Source organism: Chiroxiphia lanceolata, chromosome 6, assembly GCF_009829145.1.
Source record: "Chiroxiphia lanceolata isolate bChiLan1 chromosome 6, bChiLan1.pri, whole genome shotgun sequence".
In the NCBI taxonomy this organism is placed as follows: Eukaryota; Metazoa; Chordata; class Aves; order Passeriformes; family Pipridae; genus Chiroxiphia; species Chiroxiphia lanceolata.
The window spans coordinates 37542431-37569657 of NC_045642.1; the positions used below are offsets into that span (position 1 = coordinate 37542431).

At 36.3% G+C, this 27227-nt stretch overlaps 1 protein-coding gene across 1 annotated transcript in view; it reads left to right on the forward strand.

Annotated features, from left to right (window-relative positions):
- NUBPL (nucleotide binding protein like) overlaps positions 1-27227 on the forward strand; it is an 84712-nt gene that overhangs the window by 11064 nt on the left and 46421 nt on the right. Inside the window, exons 4-6 of the mRNA XM_032691329.1 lie at positions 7993-8083; positions 20080-20119; positions 20210-20300. Of these exons, the coding sequence (XP_032547220.1) occupies positions 7993-8083; positions 20080-20119; positions 20210-20300 (222 nt within the window). The remainder of the gene's footprint in view (positions 1-7992; positions 8084-20079; positions 20120-20209; positions 20301-27227) is intronic.

Sequence of the window (27227 nt, forward strand, 5' to 3'; positions counted from 1 at the left end):
CATGCAGACTAGGACCCAAATTTGGGATGCATCAGGGGTGATTTGAGCTCGGGGAGTGGCCCGCGTTCCCAAGGAAGCCCACGGGTTGCTGAGCAACGCGGGGATTTCGGCAGGGCCCGGCCGGGTCCGTGTCCGTGCGCGCGGGGAGGCGGCGGCCGGCAGGGGGCGCGCGGGCAGCGGGAGGCCGGGCACGTCGTGAGGGGGCGGCAACGGGGGGGAAACTGCGGCGCCATCGCTGTGAAATGGCACAACCCACTGTAGTTTTCTTTTCTTTTTAAACCAGAAAACTCGCATGGATATCTGCCCAATATACACATAGGCGAGTAAGAAGTTTGTCATACATATATGGCAAGTTACAGCACAGAAATGACGTAGCGAGGAGCTGAGCCTTCATGGAATTCAGTATTGTGATACCAAAATTAATTTTAATTTCTTTGAAACGTGTATTTAATAAAACACACATTTTGAAACTGCTCAAAAGCCACCCAGCTTACTTTCTTTACATTCCAGCTTTCTTCCTCCCCCCCAAATATTTGGCTCCTGTAACTAAGCTGTTTGTACACAGGGTAATATTTGACTGCTGCATTCATAGATGACTTCACAATGTATATACATTTCTTGCTGGTAAGGAAAAAATCCACGTGGGAGGACAAACAAATCTAAAAGAATTAGGACAATAATAGGCTCCTTCACTGAGTAATCGTAGTGTGAAAGCAGGTTTTGACCTGTTTTGTCTTCCTCCTATGCAGCTTTTCTAATTATTAGGGTTTGTTGTCTAGGCATCTCTACCTCTGTTGCTTAGAGAATTAGCAGACTTTAATTGCTGTAGATAAGGTCTTCATGCTTGTTTCTTAATGCTATAAAGTGTCAATAAAGGTGGAGATGCTAGTTAGAATTAATTGGGATTATTTTGCAATGACAGCTTCTACATCAGCTGAGAAAATGAGGGAATAAAGCTTTAAAAATCTGTCTGTTTTTCAAGTAAAACATGAGTGAAATTAAAAATATTTTAAAACATAGACATCTTAAAATGTTTTATTTAAATTAGATAACTATATGCTTAATTTGAAGAAAATTTCCCCTTTTTTTGTTATGAAATATTGCCTGTAGAGTTAAATACCTACATCCTTAGTCTTCAAGTCATTGAAAGCCAAGTGCGAATATCACAGAGACTGATGTGAAAGATGGAGCATGTTTGTAATAATTTGACATGCTGTGAAAGTGGAGAGGCATCTTGTAGAGATGGGGTAATGTTAAGGATTATGTTTTGGTAATTTGTTTTTCGGTGGTGCTATACTGATTTTTTTTAAATGGGATACATAATGTGCAGGAAGGCCAAACAAGGCTGAATTACTGGTATCTGATTATTAAGAAGCTTGAGTAGGAGCTAATGTAGACTGCTATGGAAGGAAAAGGACTTTTAAACCAGTAGCAGATCGAGTGTTTAAAGCAAGTTTGTGTTTCTAGGATAGAGAGCAAGGAAACTGCAGTGGTACATTTTTGGCTTTAATCCAATTTACAGCTAGGCACTTAAATATTGTGTGCAGCTGAAAGAGTTGGAGAATTAGGGATTAAAAGATGGCTATTCATTGTGTCAGTATGTCAAATGAGGAATCCATAGTCTATCCTGATTTAAGTTCCCTTTTGTCCTGTGTGTTGCTGCTTGCAGTTTGGGATTAGCTCTAAGTCTATAATGACATTAAAAGGGTAAATTGAGAGTCCTGGTGGTGGATTAAGAGCACCAACTTTAAAATAACTGGCACCCTCACTTAGCAAAGCTGGAATCTGTGTCTTTGGAATGGACTGCAGCTACTGAATGCTGGGAGCACTTCTAGTGTAGGAAAGCCTTCACCATATAGAAAAACGACAGCTCATTAACCTGTGCCTCTATCCCTCCCAGGCTGAACACCAGGGAATTCTGGTGAGCTGCAGAATTTACTTCAAAGTAAAATACCATCCACTAACATCCAGTGGGGATACATATGCCTTACCAAGTATGGAAAAAGTCTCAGATAATATGAGCAAAAATGAAATTAATGCTGTCAAAGAGTCTCTGGATGCTTAGCAGTAACGTAGGCTATGTTGATTAACAGCTATTTATAGCAGCTTCTTGAGTTGCTTTTTTAATTCTTTTTCTTTATTCTTTTTTTCCCCTTTCTTTCTTTCTGTTGGTATGAAGTCTTTAATCAGGTCTGTTCCTCAATAAAGCATTTGGCAACTTGGAAGAAATTAATATCACCATATTCTCCTCTGCACACAGAATTATGTGGGGAGGGATCCTTTGTGATATGTGAATAGAACTGGTTGCATTTGGTTGAAAATTTGATACTGGAAAGTGTAATTGATTTCATTGTTAATATTCCCTGAAAGACGAAAAAGGGAAGCTACATAAAGAAAGTGTAGGGAGAAACTAAACAGTTCTGAAGTGTCTGTTCAAATAGCTAAGAGGACAAAAGATATGGATCATTTTGTCATGAGTATGGACTTATGCCATCTGAACAAGGATTGTGTATAGTAAAACTTACCTGCCTAAGAGAATAAACATAATAGCAATTGAATATTTTCTAATCTGCATGAGGAAAAGCAAAGGAGGCAGAATTTACTGGGTTTTTTACAAGACCTTTCTCTGCCAGGACTTTGTCTAATATGGCCTTCAACAACTTTATTTTTTTCCCCCCAAATAATTATAACTGAGTTCAGAGCTTGAAAATTGTTGGTTTAGAATACAGCTGTCTTCCAAATCTTGATTGTTTTGCTCACAAAGCAGTGGCCAGGTTCAAGGACTAAAGTGAACTTTAATTATATTGATAAACTTGCCAGAGAAGGTAAAGGAAAGGATCTCTTTAGTGAGGTTCTCTATGCCTGTATTTTGTACACTGCACAAAAGGAAGCTTTGGAATTGTCATCTTTCAGGGATATATGCAAGAATATCTTCATCTATTGACGTAGCATTTGGTTTCTTGTAAATATAGAATCTCTACCTGGTGACTGTGAAAACTTGTGTAGGTGAGAGAAATTTCTGAATTGCAATGAAAACTTCACTGTATTGGTACTGGGTTAAGAGCTGCAGTGATTATATAACTTATAATACGTTATGCTGAATGTTTGTCAGAAATCTTTAGAGAGGTCCAATGGGGACATTAATATCTTGCTGAGAAGATAAATGGTAGTGAAGTAGAAAGAAGTATGTAGTCCATGATGTAAAAGCAGAAGATGAAGAGGAATTATAGTTCCTTATCACAATCCTTTATTCTGTAAATTTTTTTGGTGGTCTTAAGCTCACCAGTGATCAGATGAGACCATGGCAGCCAGTACCAGTGCTGCTGAAACAGCAAATCCTAGTGGTAGTTAGCCTATGCTAGAGAGTGTTTATCTAGAGAGGAGAGGAATCTTAAAAGCATTAGTAAGAAGGTAAGTGTGCCCATTTCTGAGTTTTTAAGTATAGTTTTTGCTAACAAGAGAGTACTTTTGTGTTTTCGTGTGCCGACAATATACTTAATTTTAATATTGTGTTCTCTGCCTGATGGGATTTTGATAAGGCTCTTATTCTGCATGAAGAAGACAATAATTCTGTATGTGTTAGTTTGTATGTTTTTTTTCAAAGTAACTTCCAGTGGCCAGGAATTACATGATTAAATCATATGGGAATGGTTACATAGTCAGTTGTATCTTGAGAATTTAAGCTGTTTAGAACTTGCAGTCATCATCATGGCTGGGCTTCACGAATGAAGATTTGGGAAAGGCTCTATCCACATTTGTTACAAGCACGCTGGTGGCTGATGAGACCAATACGAGATAGACAAGTCTGGTTGCAAAAGGCACAGCAGAAAGACTCCTTAGGAGGTATATTCTGCAGGACACGATTCTTTCTGCGTTGTCTTTTCTCCTCAAGGGTGATCCTGTGTGCGTTCTCAAAGGAAACAGCAGCGTTATAGATGGTGTGTCTCCAGACCTCCCGATTGGAGGCCAGAGTAGACCAGTTATGGTGATCAATATGGCCAAGGCTGAGATGTTGTTTCAGGGAGTCCTTGTATCTTCTCTTCGGGGTTCCTCTCATGCGGCAGCTGGTGGCAAGTTCACCATAAAGCAAGATCTTAGGGAGGCGGTGGTCCTTCATCCTTGAGACGTGCCCTGCCCAACGCAGCTGTGTCCTCAGCAACATGGCCTCAATACTTGTGACTGCTGCTTAGAACTTGCAGTAAAGCAACAAAAATACACAGGTCTCTAGAAAGTATTTTCCAAGTGTAGTTAACTTGAAGATTGATTCAAACTTTCGTCCACAGCTGGGCAGGTGGAAGGAAAAGGAGAAATGTTAACTTGAGAACAACTGTTTTGAACTTGGTTATTGTTATGTTGTCTGGAGAGATGGAATGCTGTTTGTTTAATAGCACAGGATAGAAACACGTTTATAAGGAGAAAATGCAGCCATAAGAAGATAGTGAAGTTTTATTTCCTGAATCCTTTTCCTGCAGAGTGCCAAAGGTGGCTGTAGCAGTGATGTATGCACTGCTCTGAAAAACACTTAGAAGCAGGGGGAGTTCTGCGTGCTTGAATGTGCTTTATGTACTGCATTTCTATTTGTATAACTAGTATTACTTAAGAAAAAAAAATTCAGCGTCAGAATGATATGTATATGCATATGAAAATAATGTCAGAGGGCATAAGAAGAATCTTAGAGCTTTTTTTTCCCCCCTCTTTTTATTTTAAGTTGCCTTCTTGGTTCTGCTTGTAATCCCCTGTAATGTTTCTTCTGCCCAGATGTTCTTTTTTGCCTTGTCTGATGTTATGCCTGGTTTTTTAGGATTTGTTTTAATACAGCAATGCTTTGAAAGATGTGCTTGTTTTATATGAGGTGTGGGTTATATGGGGGAAACACAATTTATTAAAATTTAATTTAATTTTTTAATTATTGTAACATGCATCTGATTTCAGTCAGCATGAGAAGTATCTGGTGTTGGTAATTCTGATGAACAGTTTCATGTTGTAGCATCCAGGTGTGTGCATATTATTTCTTCTCTTGGGCATTTAAAACGTAAATGCTGGAAGAGATGATCTGGACTGTGCTGTGCCTGCCTTAAAAAATCCCTTGGTAACTGCCATAATGTATTTCCAAGATAGTTAAACCTTGAGTAAAGGGTTATTATTGATATTCTAGGGATGCTTAGATACTGCAAAAGCAGGGCAGCTGGGAGAAACAAAACTCAAACCCATAGCTTATTGGGCCAATGCTTTGTGTATAAGCTGCTACTTTTAGGCAGTAAGAATTCTTACCTAACATGTTGAATTGCTTGATGAAGAAAAAACCCCCTGCCTTAGGCTATCTTTAGTGAGGTTCTGCCAGTGATTTAAAGATTTGCCAAAGGACCTTTCTCCTATAATCCAGTAGAAAGCACCACGCTTACAGGAACACTTGTGGTTTTGTAAACGTGAGTTGTAGAAACTCGAGAATCTGTTAATTATTTTTCTGTTTGAAGACAACAGTTTTATTGAACCATATCCATGAACACAAACAGTGCATGTCAGAAACTGGCACTTTCCTTACGTCTGAGAAAGTGTGTACATTTTTTTGAGAAACTGTCAGGTTTATTGTATTTGCTTGAAACAAAGATCAACTTTGTAATTTGGAGTAATAGCTGAATTTGGAAAGTCTTCCTAGGTAATTGAAAGATGTTTTTCTCCAGTGCGCTCGTATCTATTCAGGAAATTTTGTGCACTTGTAGATACCTTCCTGCTGACTCCTAGGAATAAGTGGCCTGTACTGGTGAAGACCTGATTATGTCCAGGAGGTCATAAAATGAGTCTAATTAATTTAGATCATCTTAAATCTTCAGTCCCTTTAGGCTGAAAATAAAACTGTAGTGAGTTGTGAGATCATTGTAGCCAGTCAGTGCATAGTCACAATCCATGCTGGGGGTGGGGAGAACCCTCAAAAAATTGAGGGAAAGTATGTCAGTCAAGTGTAAAACACTGTAGGTGTTCCAACAAATATTTACTTTTGTTGGGAAGGAATTAGGTGGCACAGCCCTTAGATGATGTTTTGATGGGTTGGATTAGCTGCTAACACAGATAAAGGGGCTGGGTCGTGAATCTTTCTAATCTGTTAAAATAATGCATTTTGTACAAGAACAAAGAAACTCTAATGCTCTGTTGATGTCTTTGAAGTCTAACATAAAAACGGGTCTTTTCAATGTTTTTGAAATCACAGCTCTCATGCAGTAGGCAAGAAGTAGAATAATTTCTTAGAGGAACTCCTGAACTTTTTTCTAGTAGTTTTCACAAGATGTTATAAAGAAAAAAATGTTTAAAAAATCTAAATTAAATAATCCATATAATTACATGTGCTTTGCTCTGTTTAATAAAAAGTACATTGAACAACTGAACCCAAATGTGGTTGATTTTTGTAGTAAAAACTTATTTTTCAAAGTAAATAGTAGATAAAATATGTTAATACTTTTTTTTTCACATCTTAGTTGTAAAATTTAAGGTACATTTGTCTTATAGTGGGTAAATTTAACACTGCAAATTGTTGAGCTGTTAAGGGTGTCTTCAGGATTCAATATCAACAGCTTTAAAAAAGAGAAGGAAAAAAGAAAGCAACCTCTACAGAAGAACAATGCCCAGAAACTCAAATTATTACATATAGGTTAATGGTTGGACTTGATCTTGGAGGTCTTTTACAACCAAAATGATTTTATGATTCTATGATATGTTGTACTAACAAGTGTCCATCTTGCTTCTCAGTTGTCTGGTCTTCTATGAGTTAGTTTCCTTATCTTAATTGAAATTCAGATTTATTTAGTAGCAGTGGCCTCAATACTCAGGTTTTTAATCCAGGTGCATTTCTCGTTTAAAAAACTACAGTAAACAAACTGATTGTGATGCCACAGAATGTACTTCATGTTTAGAAGTTCCATTCAAGGGTAAAGATGTTGTATACTTGCATTAAAAGCCTTGTTTCACTCCTCTTCTAACCAGAAACTCAATAGTTATCACTGAACCTTTATCTTTCTATCTTTCCCATCAAAACTGTGATAACAAAATGGCTTAACATAAGATACCAAATTAGGAAAGCATCATCCAAAAAGTGAAGCCCACAAACACTGGCAGGGGAAGTCTGATTTGGCAGTGTTGGAAAAGCTCCTGTTGCTGCCTTAACCTTTTAAACATACTTGTTTGCAATTTTGCAAAATGTTGAATACAGTTATTTTTTATATTAGAGAAACTTGACATTCAGCACTTTAAAGGGCTTGCTCTTTACTACTTAATTTGCAGAACTTGGTAATTCATAGTGTGTCTTGCCATCTGTAGGAAAAATAGTTTTAATTTCCACAAAATATGTATGTATATCTATAAAAATGAATACAGAAAAAATTCTTCTAAGTCTAGACTACATAGTTGAAATAATTTTTATTTAAAGTTTGTTGCCTAATGTACCATATGTAGCTGAATAAACCCATTTTTAGCATACTTTTGTGTAAATATATTTGATTAAAATGTTATGCCTGCTTAATTAATTTCAGATACTTGCGTTTCAGTAACTTCAGAATGTCTGCAAAAGTTAAAATTGTATAAAGTTGAATATATTTACAAACCTAATTTGTTGGTTTAGGTTTTTTTTACGATAAAATTTGATACTTTTTAAAAAAGTTAAAATATTATTTCTGTATAAATGTACGTGGAGTAGAGAGAACATTGTTCATAATGTTTGGTAATATAAAGTCTGTGGTCTACATTATGTAAATAAGAAAATGTGCAAGTGAGGATTCTGTGTATTGGGAATCTAGATTTCATAAAGATGTCTTACCCAACTTGTAGACATTGTTATATTTCATTCTTCAACTGCAATTTAGAGAGAAAGGAAACAATGGTAATGGATGTCTAAAATCAAGCTCCTGTTTTTATTTCTATGGGCAGTTTTGAATTTTGCTCAGCTAATAATTCAAAAAGGAAGACATGTTTTGACAATTCCTTTTTTTTTTGTTCCTTACACAGACAAAAGAAGTTGGTTTACTTGATGCAGACATATATGGACCTTCAATTCCAAAAATGATGAATTTAAAAGGAAACCCTGAATTAACACCAAGTAAGTGGAAGTGATTTTTCTTCCTGTCTTCTTTGTAGAGGGATGTGCATGGTCCACTCATCCACTCAGTGGTGCTTCCTTGGTGTGGCACAGAAGGGATGCGAACAGAAGACTGAGTTATTTGTTTATTTATATATAGTATTGAGATTGCTTTCAGAGCTAGCTTGTACAATTTGGGAGCATATTCAGGGGCTTATTTTTTGTTAATCCACAGACTTTGGCAGTTTCATGGATTATTACTGTAGACACTGGAAAGGCCATCTGGAAAGGAAGGTTATTTAGTAGTTTTAAACTTGCTGTACAATATCCTGCAATAGATGACATTCAATTAAAGAACAAAACCCAATAATCCAAAGAAAAAGAAAACATTAAAAGAAATAAGAGAAGGATCATTACAGGAGCTTGTACAAAATGTCACTAAAATGATTCTGTTTGATCTCTCTTCAACCAAACGTGCTAGGCCACTTGAGTAATTTGAAGTTGTGTGTGTGTGAATGCAGTGCAGAAGGTAAAGACATAGATAAAACTTCTACTTTTCCTTCTGCTAGGAAGAATTCTGGGGAAACATAAATTGAGGTAGGAGAGTCTTGAGAGAAATAAGGAAGATTTTTTTACTATGAATTTTGCATTTGAAGTGCATTGTGCAGTATGAACACGAAAGGGCCGATTTTGTCGTGTTCATATATCTCTTTTTGTTTTTATGTGACATTGACTTTTGTTTCTCCAATTTTTTCTCTCACTGTCTGAAATATTGATTAGATAACTTAGAACTTCTTAGTCATTTTGCTCTGTATTTTATGAATCCATACAAAATTTCAATTTTCTTATGATCATACAAATGAACTTGCTAGGAATACAAGAACTTAAGAGTATATTCAGATATTGGGCAACTCAGTTTTGCTTCAGTGACTGTAGATATTTCGGTAAACAGCTGAGAATTCACTATGAGCTTTTGTCTCAGCATGTTTCAAGCATTGTTAAAAAATGCAGAATTCAATGTAATAGAAAAAAATTGTAGGATTTTCCTGAACTGAAGCTGCTGCTGTTGACTTCTAAGCACTAACATTTTGATCACTAAAATATATTCTTTCTAGTTCTATGTGGAATGTACAAGTAAATATCAGGATTTAAAGAACATACCTTTTTTTTTTTTACCTGACAGAAAAATGAATTTGTATCTTTCAAAAGCTTGACACATTACACGAGTCTGCTGAGAGAGACATGTAGTAATTTGGTATGAATGATAATAGGATAGAAGTTGTATTTCAGGGATTTTGTTCACTTCTCTGTGCGCTTTTAACTCTTGAGTTGGTGAAAGTGCTGTCAAAGATGGTTTAATTGTGAAAATTGGAATGTGGATGGTGTAGGAAACTTAAATTGTGAACTTCAAGGATGCCTTTAATGAGTGACAGATACAATAAGCTCGCAAAGAGATGATCCATCGTAGGTGTGTGGAGATATATATATATATATATATATATAAAATGTGTATATGTATATATATGTATGTATAGATACACAAACGTGTATGACCCTTGTATTTTGGTATAATGAGGGTTAGTGTTATCTTCTGATTTGTTACTATGTTTTCTAGAGTAAAACAAGCTCTGAACAAATTCTGCATAGCAACTGAGAAAGCCCAGGCAGTTCTGTGTAACTTGTATGTATGAACTATGTCTACACAACAATAAGTCAATTACAAACATTTTTAATAGCATAGCAATCAAAAAATATGTTTAATGTCTAATGTTGTCTTCATTGTGAGGCCTGGATTTGAAAATGAATCTGTAGAGTAATCCTGGGAAGTTCTGAGCGCTCCTGCAGTCTTTGATTTCTATTTCGTTTCTCACACGAGCAGTTGAAAAGGGTTTAAAGATGCCTGGTACAATACAAAATAAGTCCATGCAGTAACTCTTACTGCTGAATAGAAATTAGTATGGTTATGCTATTTTTACTTAAGTATTCAAAATGAATTAGGAGTTCTTGTTGAGGAGAGTCTCTATAAATGGAAGATACTCCATTAATTTAATTTTGCTAGCTGTAGTACATTGGAAACTGCTAACATTTAATAGGCTGTCATTCAAAATACTTTAGCTAAATGGCCAGAGAAATATTGGTTAATAAGTTCACAACTGAATTTAATTAGCTAATGGAATTATCTAACTATGGAATAAATTTTAACATCAGCTACAATGTATACACAGGGCAATGCTAATAACACAAGTAACAATAGCATTTATTCTTTCCCAAATAATTTACTGAAAAGCTGTTTTCTGGCTTAGTGAACTGCATATTTTTTTTCTTTTAAATCTGCCATTTAAACTAGTTGGCAGAGAGTAAAAACGATTATATTGCCAAAAAAATATGGCCATTTTGCCAGATAAATAAGTTTCTTCAGTTAGCTTAAATGATTATGAAGGTTTTGCTGGGCAAATCTTTGACAGTTGACTGCTCTCTTAGTATTTCAAACCTTTGCTCATTTTATGATAGCTTCAGTGTCTCTTCTGTTTCTTAATAAAATGGTATATTCAAAAGATCAGTAGTGGGTATCTGTTTTCAAAATTTAGAATGAAAAGTAATTTCTGAGGGAAAGCTACCAGTGTTTGTAGCTGGCCCCATTGAGTCTATATAATGTTGTGGCAGCTACAGAAATGGACACTTGCATTTTTTCACTAGGGTACATTTGCATGTCTGCTACTCTTTAGATTGTAATAGCAGACTCTTGTAAGAGAAGGTGACTATTTAAAATAGTTGTGACTGTTTAAAGATGTCTGCTGGAATATAAAGAGATTGTGGTGCATCTGTTTGAGGGTTATAAACAGAAAATTTGGAGTGAAATAGTTAAATAGAAAAAATGTTATATATGTAGCATATTTGTTGTGGTAATCATGAAGAAGTTTCTTGATCTTGCATAAGAGTTTAAATTTAAAGATATAGCTTGAGGTCTCCAAGTTGTCTTTATCATGCTCTACCAATGGCACTGCATCGTGATTGATTCTTTCAAAAAAGTCATATTTGCTATTGACACTACTTCATGATTTGCGAGCAAGTGTTTTTTAGATTGTATATAGTCTAATAATATCCTTTATTGATTCTATTTTCAGAGAAGTCTGAACTGAAACCCTGTGTTTTACTTTTGGTAATGTCTTATCCCAGTTTATCTGGATGGCTGAAGTAGAGTAGTCCCATGTGTCTTACATGGGACAAAATAGTAATTCAGAATGTTGTAATTAGTTGTGGTTTATATTTTGGAGGCTTTTCCATATATGATGAAGTAGTTGAAAGCGAGAAGACTACTTAAGTGTTAAATATTTTATTCTGAACCTTGACTGTTGCCTTCAAACCTGTAACAATTAACCTCAACTGGTTTAATACAGCTATTGATGAGTTCACTTCTGGCAAAAATTGATGATCTTTACTTTGAAGGTAAAGGAGATGGAAGATACCCAGTTCTACAAGGAATTAGTTATAGTGCATACAGTTGTTAGCTGCTGTTTAAAAAAAAAACCTGTAGGGGATTAATTTTTTAAAATTTTATTCTTCATTATACATAAATTATACAATTAGAAAAAAAAAGGGCAAAAAAGTATAAGATAAAAATGTAATGTAGTAACTAAAGCCTCTTACTGAGAGCAGTCTTTTTGGATAAATGGCAAATCAAATTTTACCAAATACTATTCCAGTATAAATTACTGAAACACTGTGACCTGAAAAAATACATTTGAAGTCCTTGAAAGTGGAGTTGTATTACTCTTCATGTTGTTAATCCTGCAGTGCAGTAATTCTAAGTGATTTGATATGGATTATTAACAGATATTCATTATATTATGAAGTTTACTCGTTAAGATACAAATGGTTATTTGGTTCAACTTACACAAAAATTGGAATTAAATTGCAAAATGATTTTATTATAGGAACATGATAGATGCACTTTTCATTGTACATAAATAAACAAAAGAAATTAATCATGTTTTGGTACACTGAACGCATTTACCTTTTTGCTTATTTCAGAGGAATAAATGTTTCCATTGCTCTTCTCTGCTAGAAGTAAAATGGAAAGACTGTCATTAAATCTGAATTTTCTCAATATTTTTACCTTGCAATTTCACTTTCATGCTTTTTTTTCCTCTCTAAGTTTCTTGCAGTATTCTCCCTGTTTCCTTCTCTGCAGTACAATGGCGTGGCTTTCCAGAATAGAGAAATAAAGCACAATATATCAAAAATAGGAAAAATAAAATGGTTTAATCCTATCCCTATAGAGACCAGAGGCTAAAAGTGACAGTCTACACAGTAGGAGTTTAAAAGCCAACATCTCTTTGCTTTAGTTGATAGTCCTAATCTTGTAAAGTACACAGAACTTCACCTTAAAAGTGATGAAATTAGAATAAAATCACAGAAGGATATAGGAGGAGATTCATATGAAATGCTAAAGGAAATATTTAATATACACAGGAACACATTTTTTTTAAGGTAGAGAATCGACAAATTTACTGTAGTTTTAATCTATGTCATCAGTGTCCAGTGTCAGAGTTTAGCCCCAGCTGGCAACTAAGGCCCGTACAGCCACTCACTCACTCTCATAAGGAAACTAAGATCCACACACACAAGCAAAGCAAACCCAGGAATTCATTCACCACTTTGGGCAGGCAGGTGTTCAGCCATCCCCAGGAAAACAGGACTTCATCCTGGGTAATGGTTACTTGGGAAGATGAAATGCCATCACTCTGAACATCCCCCCTTCCTTCTTCTTCCCCCAGCTTTATCTGCTAAGCATAATGCCATATAGTGTAGAGTAGTCCTTTGGTCAGTTGTAGTCATATGTCCCGGCTGTGTCCCCTCCCAGTTCCTTGAGTACCCCCAGGCTGCTTGCTGTTGGGTTGGGGTGAGAAGCAGAGAAGAGCTGGACTCTGTGGAAGCCCTGCTCAGCAGTATCTAAAACATTCCTCTGTTATCAACACTGTTTTCAGCACAAATCCAAAACACAGCCCCATACCAGCTACTATGAAGAAGATTAACTATCTCACCCAAAATCAGCACAATTACATATAATCCTTTGATTTTTCTCCCATGTCTTTTCACCTAAATTTCTTTTGGTTTTGGGTCTTGCTTACAATGTTAAACCTAGAAGGGCTGAATTGACTCAAATGTATTGAGTTTCATAGTATTGTTTTGAAAGCAATTAAAGTCCCTAGTTAACTGGAATTTTTTTTGAAGTTAGGTCTTGGATTGAAGGTAATGTGTAGTGAATGTCTGCCACTTGGATTGCTGCTGCTCCCTGTTCTGCACTGCTGGTGTCTGTCACCCTGTTACGTGACTGACTTGGGCAGTCCCCCTGTCACACCAGCAAGTCAGTGCTTCAGATGACATGAGCTTTTCCCAGAGGTTTTGTGTGTCAGGACAGATACCTTGAACTGAGTGTTGGGTTAGTCTGTTTCATTCCTTGTGGATATAATGAACTAAAAGGACCCACCCAAATTAGTCTGATAAAGCTTTTGATCCACTATAAATAATTGTTTTGGCTCCATGGGGATCTGAGAGCATTTCAAAATGTGAGTTATTTTAGCAATTCTAAGAAAGACATTTGTGATGGAAGGTAGTGGCATGATACTTAAAACTAGTCATGTGTTACTATTTTAAACCTAACAAGTCAGTGCTGCTTTAAAATGTAACAAAGATGTGACTAAATCGCGACTTGCTTTTGAAGTATAGTCTTCCAGCAAGCAATTAGTCCTTTTGCTTTTACATAGGACTGATGAAGTCATATCTGCTAAACTCTTCTGTTAATGAAAAAGCTTTTACAAAGCTTTCTTTCCTCTGCAGTCTATCAGGAGGAAAGAAAGTAGAAAACCTGCTCAGGTAAGAGGACTGGTACACTCCGTAAATATGAGAACCAAATCTTTTGGGAAAAGCTGCATTTCATTATGCGTATGTTTCTTGAAATTGAACAACGGGCATGGAATAATGCTCCTGAAGTCTCATTACTAGTTTGCTTTGGTTAAGTATTTGTGATGTGTTCATGGTTAGATAACACTGTTAGTCTGGAATGTAATGGGCAATCACAGCCTTCCTTGTGTGGAGCTCTTCAAGCTTAAAATACAAATTGCAGTATTTCTGGGGCAATCCTGCAAGTAAACTTATAATACAGTGTGAAATCAAGCTTGAAGTCTCAATTAGTCTGTCACTTACCATAGAATATTCTGGACTTCTGGCACAAACAGTTAAAACAAGGATTTAAAATTTGTGACTTTGACTGACCTTTTGGTGACAGCATCCTTTACCCTCTGACATAGATTGGTGTCTCTGTGTTTTATTGCAGGATACCCTACAGCCCTATTGCTATTCATTCCCTTTCCCTCTGCTGCATTTCTTTCCTCTTTATCACAGTGAGGGTGGAATTCAGTTGTCTTTGCTTAGGAAACTAGTACTGCTAGTGGATATGGTGTCTGCTGTCTTGCTACCCCTTCAGGTTTCTTCCTGTGCCCTCTGCCAAATCTGCTAGCCCTGTACAGATCTCAGCTCCCTAAGGCATCCAGGGTGGCAGGAGACATCTGTATTTACACAAGTAAAGCCAACCATTTTGTTACTCTTTCTGTCCAGTGTTTCTTCTCTTTCCCCCTTCTTTCCCCTCCTTTCCCACCACTTTCTTACTTCTGTCCCCTTCCTGATACTGGAAAGCCTATATAGTCTGAAGCCTTTGTGTCCTTGGTTGGAACCTGGATCCTCCCTTTACAGGATGTTGACCTTGGGAGGTGACTTTCAAAATAAACAGCAAATAAGTTCCTTATATTTGTATGTAGTGACAGCCATGTGAGAATTACTATGTTGGATGTATGCTGTGTGTGTTGGAGTCCTAAGTTAGATTGTGATGGTATCCTGTAGTCACTGCAGGATATGAAATTGTATACAATCAAAATCCAGATGATGCAAAATATTTCGAAATCTTATAAGTGACCATGCTGAAAACCTATTACAGCTTGTCTGTATGTGTGGCACATTGAGTTTGTGTCAGATAATCTGGGTTAACGTACCGGACCCCAGACTGCTCTGCAGTGTCTCTGTCTGACTGGCATGGTGACCGTGTGTTTCAGTGTGCCAGATGTCTTCTGTGTTTCAGGCAGCGAGTTGTCACCAAGATGTGAGGAGGTGGGAAATAGCAATTTGTCATGAAAACCCAGCTAATGATGAGCTGTGCAAACAGCAGCAGAACCTGTAGCTTTTGTATAAACTATGATGAAGTATCAGCTTGCTCAAATTCTGATAAATATATGCAGAGGAGTTACAGTATGGGTTTTATTTAAATAAGGTGCTGTAAAAGATGGAGTACTTAAACTTATGAGAAATTCAGAAATACACTTTTAAAGCTGCTGCTTTAAATGCTGCTAAAATGTTATTCAGAGACTTAGGTATTGTGAGCAATATGTAGTGTAACTTTCTAAGCCTTTCCTAATGTGTGCTGTTTGTGCCTCAGTTTGCTTTTTAAAGTTTAAATTCTTTTAGATGCATTTGGGAGTTTCAAGTGAAAATATGTAACTTCAGCAACGCACCTAAACTGTTCAGATCTCCTAGGTGTTTGTTACTTGTTCACTGCATGCTTTCCAATGCTGGAAATGCTTCAAGTAGAGCTGTGGCTCTATTAGAGTATCTGACCTAGGGGAACACCGCATAGGTCTCCAGATCCACGGGATTCTTGAATAATCTTGGTTCCATCATCTGTAAATGAGATAATAATTTCCCATCTTAGAAGCATGTTGTTAGGTAAAAATGTTCATTTTAGGTGCATGAGTGTTACAGAAACAGGGCTTGTATAAAAATTAAGAATCAGGGAACAGTCACATTCAGAGCGTAGCCTGGAGCTTGCAGTAGTGTCTGTGCTCGCAAAACTTTGATGTTGGTAGTGTCTTTGGAAACATTTGGAAATGTACATGCAGTGAGGATGTTTTTAACTGGAAAATAGTACAAATGTTCTACTTTTTCATAGATTTAGCTAGGGAAGCTAGAAGAACTTTAAAGCAGCAACTTTGCTGCTTAATGACCAAAATCCAGTTAGGACAGACAGGTAACTTTGAATATTAAGATTTATTGAAGACAAAGATTAAATAAAATAATTATTAGAAAGAATTATAGAAAGTTTCTGATCTTACATTATAGTGGCAAGTTCCAAAAATAGCTGAGTATAATAGGAAATCTTTAACAGGGAGGAAAATCTGGGCTTCTAGTGTTCTCCTCTCATGTTTGGATGTTTTTTTGGTCTTTGAAGTGGTAAAAGAATCCCAACCTACCCTGTAGTTCAGACACTTGAAAACTCAAAGCAGCTCCTCTGCATTACTGCTCATTGAGTCAGTGAGCTCAAAATACCTTTGCTAGGATGTTACATGATCCACTATGTTAATATTTAATAATTATAATATACCTTTGCTTTTCTTAAACAGTATAATGCCTCCTAAGGAGGAGTATTCTGGAATAATTATCTTTACTTGCTTTATAAGACTAAAAGTAAGCTTTTGCTTGCTCTAATGTATCCATCAACAGACCTCTTCTGAAACTAAGCCAAGAATCGAAGTGGCTCCTTGTAGCTTAACCCTGATGTGCAGCTGAGCACTTGGTAGCTGCTGCCTGAGAGTGATGGGGAGAGAACCAGAAGGGTAAAACCTAGAAAACTTATGGGTTGAGGTAAAGACAGTTTAATAGGGAAAGCAAAAGCCAGACATGCACAAGCAAAGCAAAACAAGGAATCAATTCACTACTTCCTATGAGCAGGCAGGTGTTCAGCCATCCCCAGGAAAGCAGGGCTCCATCATTTGTAACTTACTTGGAGACAAACTCCATAACTCTGAATGTCCCCCTACGTATTTCTTCTTTCCCCAGCTTTATAAGCTGAGCATGATGCCATGTGATATGGAATATCCCTTTGGTCAGTTGGGATCTTATGTTCTGGCTGTGTCCCATCCCCAGTTCGTTGTGTGCTCCCAGCCTGCTCACTGGTGGGGTGGTGTGAGAAACAGAAAAGGTTTTGACACTGTGCAAGCACTGCTAAGCAATAACTAAAATATCTCTATGTTATTGTCACTGTTTTCATCACAAATCCAAAACATATCACCATGCAAGCTACTATGAAGAAATTTAATTATCTGAGCCAAAATTATATATATATAGCTCTGTACCTACTTTCTGTGCTGTACTAATCCATGGCCACCACTGAACAGCTATGTCAGCCTTTTCAGAGAAGGAGTGGAGTAACTCAGTTACCTTGGCAGGATAGTCTGCAAGGCTTGATGTTTTTTGGGAGGGAAAAAAAGCTTAGTAAAAAATAATTCCTAAATGCAGAAGATCCATTTTCATTACATCAATGTCATTCTTCCCCATATGAGTAACAATCCAACCTTCAGACCAGTCCTAGAGATCTTCTAATCAGCAATCTGCTATAATGCTGTTACAGATTTGCATGTCTGCCTCTTCTAGTGCCTTACTTTTATTCTGTCAGAAAAGATGCTCTGTTGATCTTACTGATCTAATTTTGTATGTTCAGAGAAAACACAGCATCCTTTTATTTAGGGCCATCAAGCTTACTGGAAAATTGTAAATAAGGCTATTTCGTTGATCTCTTGGCATAGGTGGCATAGTATTGCTGTGTGTTGTGATTTTAAGAAATCTGTTTTGTTGTGTGTTCACTTTTTGGAGCTGTATGGAAGGCCTCTGATAACAGAGAAAGATACTCTCAAAGCAATGGGAATTTGAGATGTTACTGAGATCTCATTAAGCTAAATCTTCTTTGCGTGTTATGATTTAGAAGATATTCACCAGTCCCAGGGCGAAGAAGGAGAGGGAAGGCCTATTGCTTTTGATGAGACAAGGGTGATTACCAGAGCCCACTGAAGCACTTGAGATTTGAGAGAGATAGATTTAACAACAGAGGCCCCTTTGGTTGCTCTGTAGATCGGTGTTTGTCTACGCACAGCAGCTCTCCTGTTTTACCCACCAAAGTGAAGGCAAGGGAAATCTCTGAACGTGTGTGAGATCAGGCTGTGTACGTAGTTTCTCTGCAGAAGAAATAGTCCATGCAGGTAGTGGATGTTGAGATGTTAGCCTCTTGATATTTGACTGACATAGTGCAGAGCAGTTGGATTGAACTGAGAAGTGGCTTAGCATTTTGATAAACTTTCCAGAATAAATATATCTTTTCCATTCATTTTACTTTCCCGTTCCTGGTTCCTGAACATCAAAAATTGGCCTCCCCTTTTTGTTTTCATTTTTTTGTCTTAAAATTTTTCATGGTAAAAAATGGAGACTGTGAATCTGCAATGATATATACTGTTGCAGATACTTTTTTCTTCATACTTTTTTTAAAACCCTCTCAGATAAATACGTAGTCATTTCTGTCAATATTTCTAACTTGTGGCAATGTATATGTTCTTTATAAGGACACCAAAGCAGAGAGGGCTCTAGGCTGAAGTTCAGATGTAATCAACCTCTTCATAACGAAACTGTCCTACTGCAGGGGAAGAAGTAAGACTGTGGTTCCTAGAAATTTGGTTAGACAGCATAATGCCACCAAAAGAAACCCTGACAAAACACCGAAGATCTGCACAAGTCAAAAAGAGCTCTATGCACCGGTACAGTGTATCAGTCCAAGCCAGTCTCTTTTCCAATAATAGTTCCATACTCATTTCTGAATGCAATAGTCATGCAAGTGGTTTGTTTAGCTTCCTATTTTGTTCTTTTTGATTTGTAAATCAAAACATCCAATTTATTTTCAACTGTATGTCTACAAAATTACATGTCTTGAATGCCCACTTGCTTGATTGCTTGAAAGCTTTCATCTGTAGAGTTTAGCTGTTTAATTTGCGTGCTTTTGGTTGATTTTTTTTTTTTTAATTTTGAGTTCAGCTTTGAATGTACTGCATTACATTCACATTGTTTTTATTTTAGTCTATCTATTTCACTTTGGGTGCATAAAAGGTTTCTGTCAAATAATATTTTTTTTTATTGCTTAAAGTATTCTTTCTGTTTTCTGCTGGTTCCTGTCTGTGCATGCTCTTAAAAGACGTCAGCTAGACCAAAGAAAATTCCTTTTGTTCTTTTGTATGTGTGCGCGTGCCATTTTGAGATAAGGTGTGGAATTAGGTGGCAGAGACTATAAAGAGGAGTTTTGGCTTTTGCAATGTTTTGTTTTGAATGCTCTCTCCTTTTGTTTACTTTCTGCTTGCTTACCCCTTTACCAGCAGTACAATTACAGCATTTCCTCCCCTGTTTTTATTCTTGACACCTGAGAGCATAGGAATATGAAGCATGACAAGGACATTACCTCTGCAATATTCAAATAAGCATCTTTTGTCCTACAGAAATTTTAGAAGTCTGCAGACTACTACCAACCTGAAGAAATCCAGGACTTCTTTCCTTGAGCTGCTGACAGTGTGTAATTTAGGGTGTCTTTATTTAGTACCTCTACTCTGGGTTCCAAAGCAGACTTAACAGAAGGAGATAAATTCTCGAAACTCTAGTGTGTTAATGGGAATGTTCTTCTGATTCATGAGATTGATGAATAACACAGTTTAAAAAAAATATTTTAAATCCCATCATGTCGTAGGACTTTGGTTTTGTTCTGATATAAATGACTCAGTTTAGTGAAGTATTGCAAAAGTAGAAGGCTGCTTAGTAGGGAATTTATGCTTCACAGCATGGGGATTTCATGAAAATAGATCAAGTTGGTTTTGGCAGCACAAAGTGACATTATATTATGGGCAAATAAATTGTCATTTTGGCAAAAGATGAATGGTATCAGTAAAATGTAACAACCTAATTAAAAGTGGGGTCAGATTCTTGTATAGGATAGGTAAATGTATACTGAAGGGGTGAGAGGGAAAAACAGACAACTGTTTAAGAAGAGAGGAAAAACTGCTCTTAAAAGATAAAAAAATGCATAAGCGTATTTCTTTAAAAAAAACCCAAAACCAACTCCCTTTCAAAAAAAACCAAACCCTTGTTTGCTTCTGTTTTAGAAAATCTAATGAGGCCCCTTAAGAACTATGGAATCGCATGGTGAGCATATGTTTTAATTTAAATCAAACTTCTTTTCAGATACACTTGATATTGTGCTGGAAAGCTTAAGTTTTTGCATTGTTGTTTCAGCATGTCTATGGGTTTCTTGATAGAAGAGACTGCCCCGGTTGTGTGGAGAGGGCTCATGGTAATGTCAGCTGTTGAAAAATTGTTGAGACAGGTAAGGACTTAGGTACATATTTATGTTTCAAACTAATCAGTTATTTTAAAATATATTTAACTGATACATGAGTGTCCATGACATTATTTCATAAGTTAGTGGTGAGCATTTTCGTATCTTGGTCTTCATAAATTCTTAAGAATTTACTCTTAACTTCTGGTAACAGGGAAAGTTGATACTTTTGCATTTACCTATCCCCTTCAAATAGAGCTGTTGTTACATGCATTTGATGAGTGAATTGCCCCAATTTGCCTGCCTTCTCATTCCTTTTTATGTTTCTTTATGCATGAAAAAAAAAGGCATTTTGAAGTTGCCTAAGGACTTGAATGTATAGGTATCTGTGCATATCTACAGCTGTATTCCCTTATGTGCTTGTTAATTCACCAGCACTAAGAATTCCTAGATGGCATTTGACATATGACAAGTACAGGAAAATGCAGATAGATTGTTAGTTAATAAATTTCCTGGCATGTAGAAGCAGGGTGGCTTTTTAATTTTTTTTGACAGATTTTTTTTTTCTTTTATTGTGAATAGATCTGTGAAGTGCTAATGAGACAAACAGCTGAAAAAATGCATTAAGGTTGTGTGTTTAGACTTTGAAGTGACCCAAATTGTCCACAGCTGACATCCATTTTAGGGATCTAATGTCTACAGCTTGGAGATCACAAGGTTTCTGTATGTCTTCTTTAAATGCCTACAAGTCTTATGTTCCTTTAACAACTGAAAAGAATATTTTTTTCAGCCTTTTTCCATTTTTACAGAATTCTCCTCTAACATGGATTTTAGAATAGTGGCACTCATTGCTCTAGTCAGAAAAGCCAAAATTTTGAGAGGAACATCTTTGTCTAGAATTGGCTTCTAAAAATAAGGGGTATGATGGCAACAGCTGTGGAAGGCTGTTCTGACCTCTTTGTGTGTTGCATTGCACTGGCCAGGCTCACCAAACCAGAATGTAAAGCCTTGAAGGCAGAGCTAAAGTTAGCACCTGCTGTATTGGCATGCTCAGCCCTGAGAGACTGAAGGCTGGCAGGCACTCCAGTACCCTTACTTCAGTCAGTGGTATCCCCAGGTGGGAAGCCTGTGCCATCATTCTTGTGGAGGGTGTGGATGATGCCGTGTAATGAGCTTGTTGCTCCCTAGCAACCAGTGATGCAGATACACGCTGTCTGACCGTGCTGTGGGAACGAGATAAGTCCATCAATGCTCAGGGCATCGCTGATTTGCCTGAGAGTGGAACCTAAGTTCTGAAAGAAGAAGGCTTTACAGCTAAATTTCTTCCCACATGCATTTTGCTTCTGCATGATGACCAGGATAGTCTTAAATTTGTGCTGGAAAAGGTTGTTTGAATCTACTCCTTCAAAGAAAGAAGCTTATAGATCAGAGGGAAATGCAGAAGGTCTATCAGATGTACAGATGGTTTTTAGAAAAGAAATAATGCATTTTCCAGACTGAGACATGCTATTTTATTTTTAAAGCTGTACTCTCCCTTGTGGCGTAGCTACTAGTCAGTCTCAAGAAGAGGTTAACTGTAGGACCAATAGTTTTATAACCTTGGACACCTAACCAAGAGAGAGCGACAGCATGTGATGATGCTTTTAAAGATACTGTCATTCCATTTTATATTAGTAGTTTTGTGATTTGTTGGGGACTTTGAAATTTCTTGTTTTTTCTTTATCTGTTCTGGTTGGTCTTAGCTATTAACTTTTGTTTGACCGGATAAAGTTGCTTCTAAGAGTAAAATACTTTGGCTTGTATTTAACTTTCTAAAACCATATTTTTAAGAAATAGCTGCTTTGTCTCATTAGCTGCATAGAAACCATTTAAATTAGTTCCCTAATCTAGATTTGTAGGATAATATATGTGTAAGGGGCCCCTGTGCATTCAGGCAAGCTGATAAAATATTAAGTTCTTAAAATAATTAATTCAGCCAGATAGAAAACACAGAGGTTCCTAGACTTCTGTGTTAGAATAATTCTTGGTATTTTATAATTTTTTTTTTTGTTAGGTGATGTAGAGGTTTTTTATTTGTTTTAAGAGCATCAAGACTATGTGTTTACTCTGTAAATAACTTTGGATGCGTCTTTGGTTTTTTCCATATGAACAAATCTGTTTTCCATAGTTTATCATGCTTCAGATACCGCAATAAAGCATTTGAAGTTCTCAGCTTCCAGATTAATTTATGAGGATTTGTTGACTCTTAATTGATCTGTGCCTGTAGTGAGTATTTAAATGCTTTTCTTTTACTTGGAAGCTATTTAAATTTCTGAAATTCTTGCTTTGGAAAATATATTTGTTAAATATATATGTTATACTTTGTTATATACTTACTGCATGTAACCTCACTCTTTGTAATAACACATATATCTGTCCCTCTTTGGTACGTGAATGGCTTTTCAGCACAGTGTAGAGTCCAACCTCATTATTGTCTCTTGTCACTTCTACTTTCATAGGGCCAGATTGTATGTCACTTTTCAGATAAGATGTCACTTTTAAATTAAATCTAGGCTCTCCTTTTGCAACATGTCTAATCTGAGAAGGTACCTTGGTTCCTGTGTTGTATGGTGTCAGACTGGTAGATAACAGGCAATAATGTTGAAGACCAAAAGTAATGCTTGGTGTTTCACTGGTGATCCATATCTCTTGAGTAAGAGTGGTTTTCTGGAACACATCATACTGTTTTCCTTCTGCACAATTTGAAGGAAATATACCTTATAATACAAAATAGAGTTAACAGTTTAGAATACTATATTACATAAATTACCTATATATTGATGTGTTTGTGTCAAATTAGTATATAAATGGAAATATATAGCATACTGCTTCTATAACAAAAGTATTGGTCAATGGAAAAGAAGGACAGTGATGATTTCAAGTTGTTGAAAGGACAAGAAATACGTAAGGAAATTATTTTTCAGCTGTGGCAGAAGTGAATTAGGAACAGTAATAGAATATTTGATCTGTATAAACATAATCATAATTATTTCCATTAAATATATTTCTAGTTTACATGCCTTGAAATTATCCAAAATTTTGTTGTGGCTAAGAAGTGACTTCTTTGTTAACATAATTAGATGTACTGTAGACCCATTTACACTGCAGGGCGATCTTTGTCACTTACCTGTGTTTTACCTTTTCTTATTTCCCTGTCACAGTTATCTTCATGTAAAAATTCTTTCACCTCTGTTATCACTTCCTTTGAATCTTACTTGTCTCTAGGTGAGATAGAGTATTTTTTTGTTTACTTAAATTTTAAAAGGTAGTTCTTTTCTCAAAAGGTATAATATAAGCCCAGGTAAGGAAGTTTTGATTGTTCTCCAGTGTCATCTATAGCACTGAGCTTTTTCAATTCAGTTTTCACTTCACATACACTTCAGAAGCTGCCTACTCTTTTGCCTAGCCCTGTTTAGCACTTGTTCCTTCATTCTGTGTGTCTTGATTCAGTGTTATGGTATTGGGTTCAGATTAAACAAGCTACCTCAAAATGTATCATCTTCGTGTATTTGTTGTGGAAGTGATTAACCTTAGGCTAAGTACAGTAAAGATAGAATTTTTTTGAGAGTCACCTAAAGCCTGTACTTGAACAGTAATGTGTCTGAAAAGCTCTGTTGAAATAAGTATCAAGTAGACAGCTAAGAATCTTAGAAATATAAAGATTATTAAAGAAAAAAAAAAGACAAGAAAGCAAGCAAAACTTGTTCTCTGATTTGAACTGGTTTTGTGACAAGGATTTCAAATAGTCATTACCACTGTCCCATACAGTCTGTATGGTAAGTTTTCTAGTACCATTCTCATTTTTTTCTGAGGACATCTTGACGGGTCAGTGGCAAAGGAGCAATTAGAAGGGTGCAGGCATAATCCTGCTGTATGCCTTGCAGTATATTGTGGCAATTATTCTGCCAAAAGGTCGGGAGAGAGGAAGTGAGCAGACTGTGGGTTGTGAGATCTGGGATATTTCAAGAGCCTCTCTGAGAAAGCTGCCATAAAAGCAACAGTTGAGTGAATGGCACAGTAAAAATTTATGTATAAAGATTTGGGATTAAATTAACTTGGAAATAGTAGTAGTATTTAATTTTGGACAACAAAGACTATGGAGGCTGTATTGTTTCGAGTTTTTGATCAGTCTGAAGTGACTGATCTCTATAGAGGAAATTACAGATGTTCAATGCTGGTTTTGTTTGACATATTAGCAAATTTTTATGTGCAGTTGCTACTGAGAAGTGTATATGTAGTTACTGGCATTCTTCTTTCCACCATTTAAATTGGAAAGGTTGCATATGTGGATTTGGGGACAAATTTTCTTTAAATGTGGTTTATTTAGCTATATGTTAATGCTGCACATGGGAAGATAAAAATGGATAAGGTATTGAGAGCAAGTGTATTTATACTCAGTAAAATAGCTCCAATTGACTGTTTTACTGGACGCATTCTATGCAGCATAATGTTCTGTACATGGTGTTTGTACACATCAGTCTGATCTCGTTTGGCATGTGTATTCATAACACTGTGTTAAATCTTATAAATTCTTCATCCTGTAAATTTGCACAGTTTTGCACCATCTTACATGTCTATGTGTAAATACATTTTTTACAAACAGAACAATGGAAAAACTAGGGAGAAAGCTTTCCAAATGAAGAGGAATAATGTATATTTGATTTGGAAGAAATACACAACAAGAACATTTTCAGTAAAGCAGTTATATACTACATGCTGAGCCATTTGCCTGATTGATTAGTATGGTTTGCTAAGAGTTGTCCTTCGGCTTCTGTTTGTGTCCATGTACTGTCTTTTTTGTCTCACATTTTTTTTGCATTGGCTTTAGTACTTTACTGCCTAGGATATAGACCTTTGTGAAACTCAGTTTTAAGACATCTGTCTGTCCTCTGTAGTGCGTGGAGAATGATAGGTTGATTTATTTATTTTCTTTTTAAAAATCTTGCTATCAGTGTCAGCCCTGCATAATTTACAGTCTGAACTGGACTAAGAAAAATTTGAAGATGGTAGAAAAAAGCACCTTAAAGTAACAAGCTACATATGTAGAATAATTTTGATAACCAGTTTTTTAGCAGAAAGGCAAGCAGGAATGATTTCAGGAGCGGACTCCGGAGACATGAATTTGAAAGCTAGCATGTTTTTAAGTGTTTGCTAAATAGGAATAGTGGTGGTACTTACTTACATGGAAAATTTCAAAATATGGACTACAGGAGAGACCTAATGCCATTCTTTTATTCTTTTCCACTAATAAAGAAGTCTGTTTTTTCTTTCTAGCTGCTGTAGATTAGATGCAGAAGGGGACATCGGTATTGCTGCACTGAATATTGCAATGCCTAAGAGGCAGGTGCCCTGCCTTGCAGGAATGGGAAGTTAAACCAAAACCTAGGTTGGAGCTACTACATACCTGGCGTGGTGGGAATACATCACTTGTATTTCCAGTGGTACTATCTGAGGGATTATTTTTCTCTCCTGGATTGACCTTCATACTCTTTGCCAGTGTCTTAAAATAATAGGTGCAAGCCTTGGATTTTAAGGATAGCAAAAACTTGTTATCTTTCAGATCCATTCTCGAGCAAATTGGCAGAAAGTTCCAATTTTACTGTGTTTTGTCACTTACATGGTAAATGTCAAAGATGAAAGCATTATAAGTGTGGGCAAAAAGCTGTGTCTCAGTAGTATAAAATGAGTGAGAGTGTATTAGTGGATGAGAGGGAGTAGCAAAATGGGATTTAGCTGAGAATGGCACGTATTGGGTCGGGAGGAAGACAACAGTAACAAGCTGATGGCTCTGATTTTTTGTACCTATATTTTAAATGAATTGAAAGGATGCCCAGAATAGTAATAGTGAATCAATGCTGCAATTTATTCTTATTGTAAATGTAAAGAGCAAGGGAAGAAAGCGCACTGCAGTGAAGCCAGATGATTTTTTTTTTTTTTAGTATGGATTTTAGCACTTTTTGGTTTAGAAAGGGTACTCTATCAAGAGATTAACATTGAAGGCATTTAACTTGCCCAATTAATTATGGCACTAAATTCTCAAGACAGGAAAGTAGTGAGATGCTGCAGTGGGAAATTGTAGCAAAGGGGATCAGAAACATGAATAACTCTTAGTATTTGTTTTTCAAACTTTTGTAATCTTTTAATCTTTTAGTACACATTTAAAAGTCTGTGGACACTCATTCGTGTATCCACAGAGTATATGTACCAGAAGCGTATATACTTAATGCAGATTAATATTGTTCTCCTTTTTCTATATTTTGTGTTTTGGCAACATGTTCCATCTTAGGATATTTACTAATTTCAAAATTGACATATGTTTCACAATATTCATGTATTTACCCAATCTGCAAGTAATTGAGGCAGATAGTCAGTAGCAGGTTATTTACAGTTTGCATTTCATTGAGCTAAACAAAGCTGTGCTTATATTATAAACTACAAAGCTGTGTTTATATTTGCAGTGCATAATTCTGAAATACAGTAGTCTCACCAGGTGTCACACAGTGAAAAATTTGGCAGTGTTTCAGCAATTACAGAAATATTTCTTCTGTTTATTTCATCTGTTATGAGTTGCCTTAGCCTGAGAGGGACATAGAGCTTGTTAGTTCAGGCTGAAGTCTGCCACCTTGTAGTTAGGGGAAAAAAAAAAGAAAAAGTTGAGACATCGCTGTTCTTCAGAACAATAGGAGCAGTTGCGTCTTAGGGAGTTGGAATGCTTTTCCATTTTTATTTTTGTGATCTAAAGTACAAGAATGAAAAGATCAGACATTTCATCCCTACACCTAAATATTATGTATTTGTTCTGTTTAGAAAGATCAAGATGTGCTATTGGAGATATTTTGAAAAGAGGAAAAACACGGAACTTTCAGTGCTAAAATTGCACTTTAATATGTTACTAAGATTGCATCTACCACTGGCAGATGGTAAACAATAACTCTG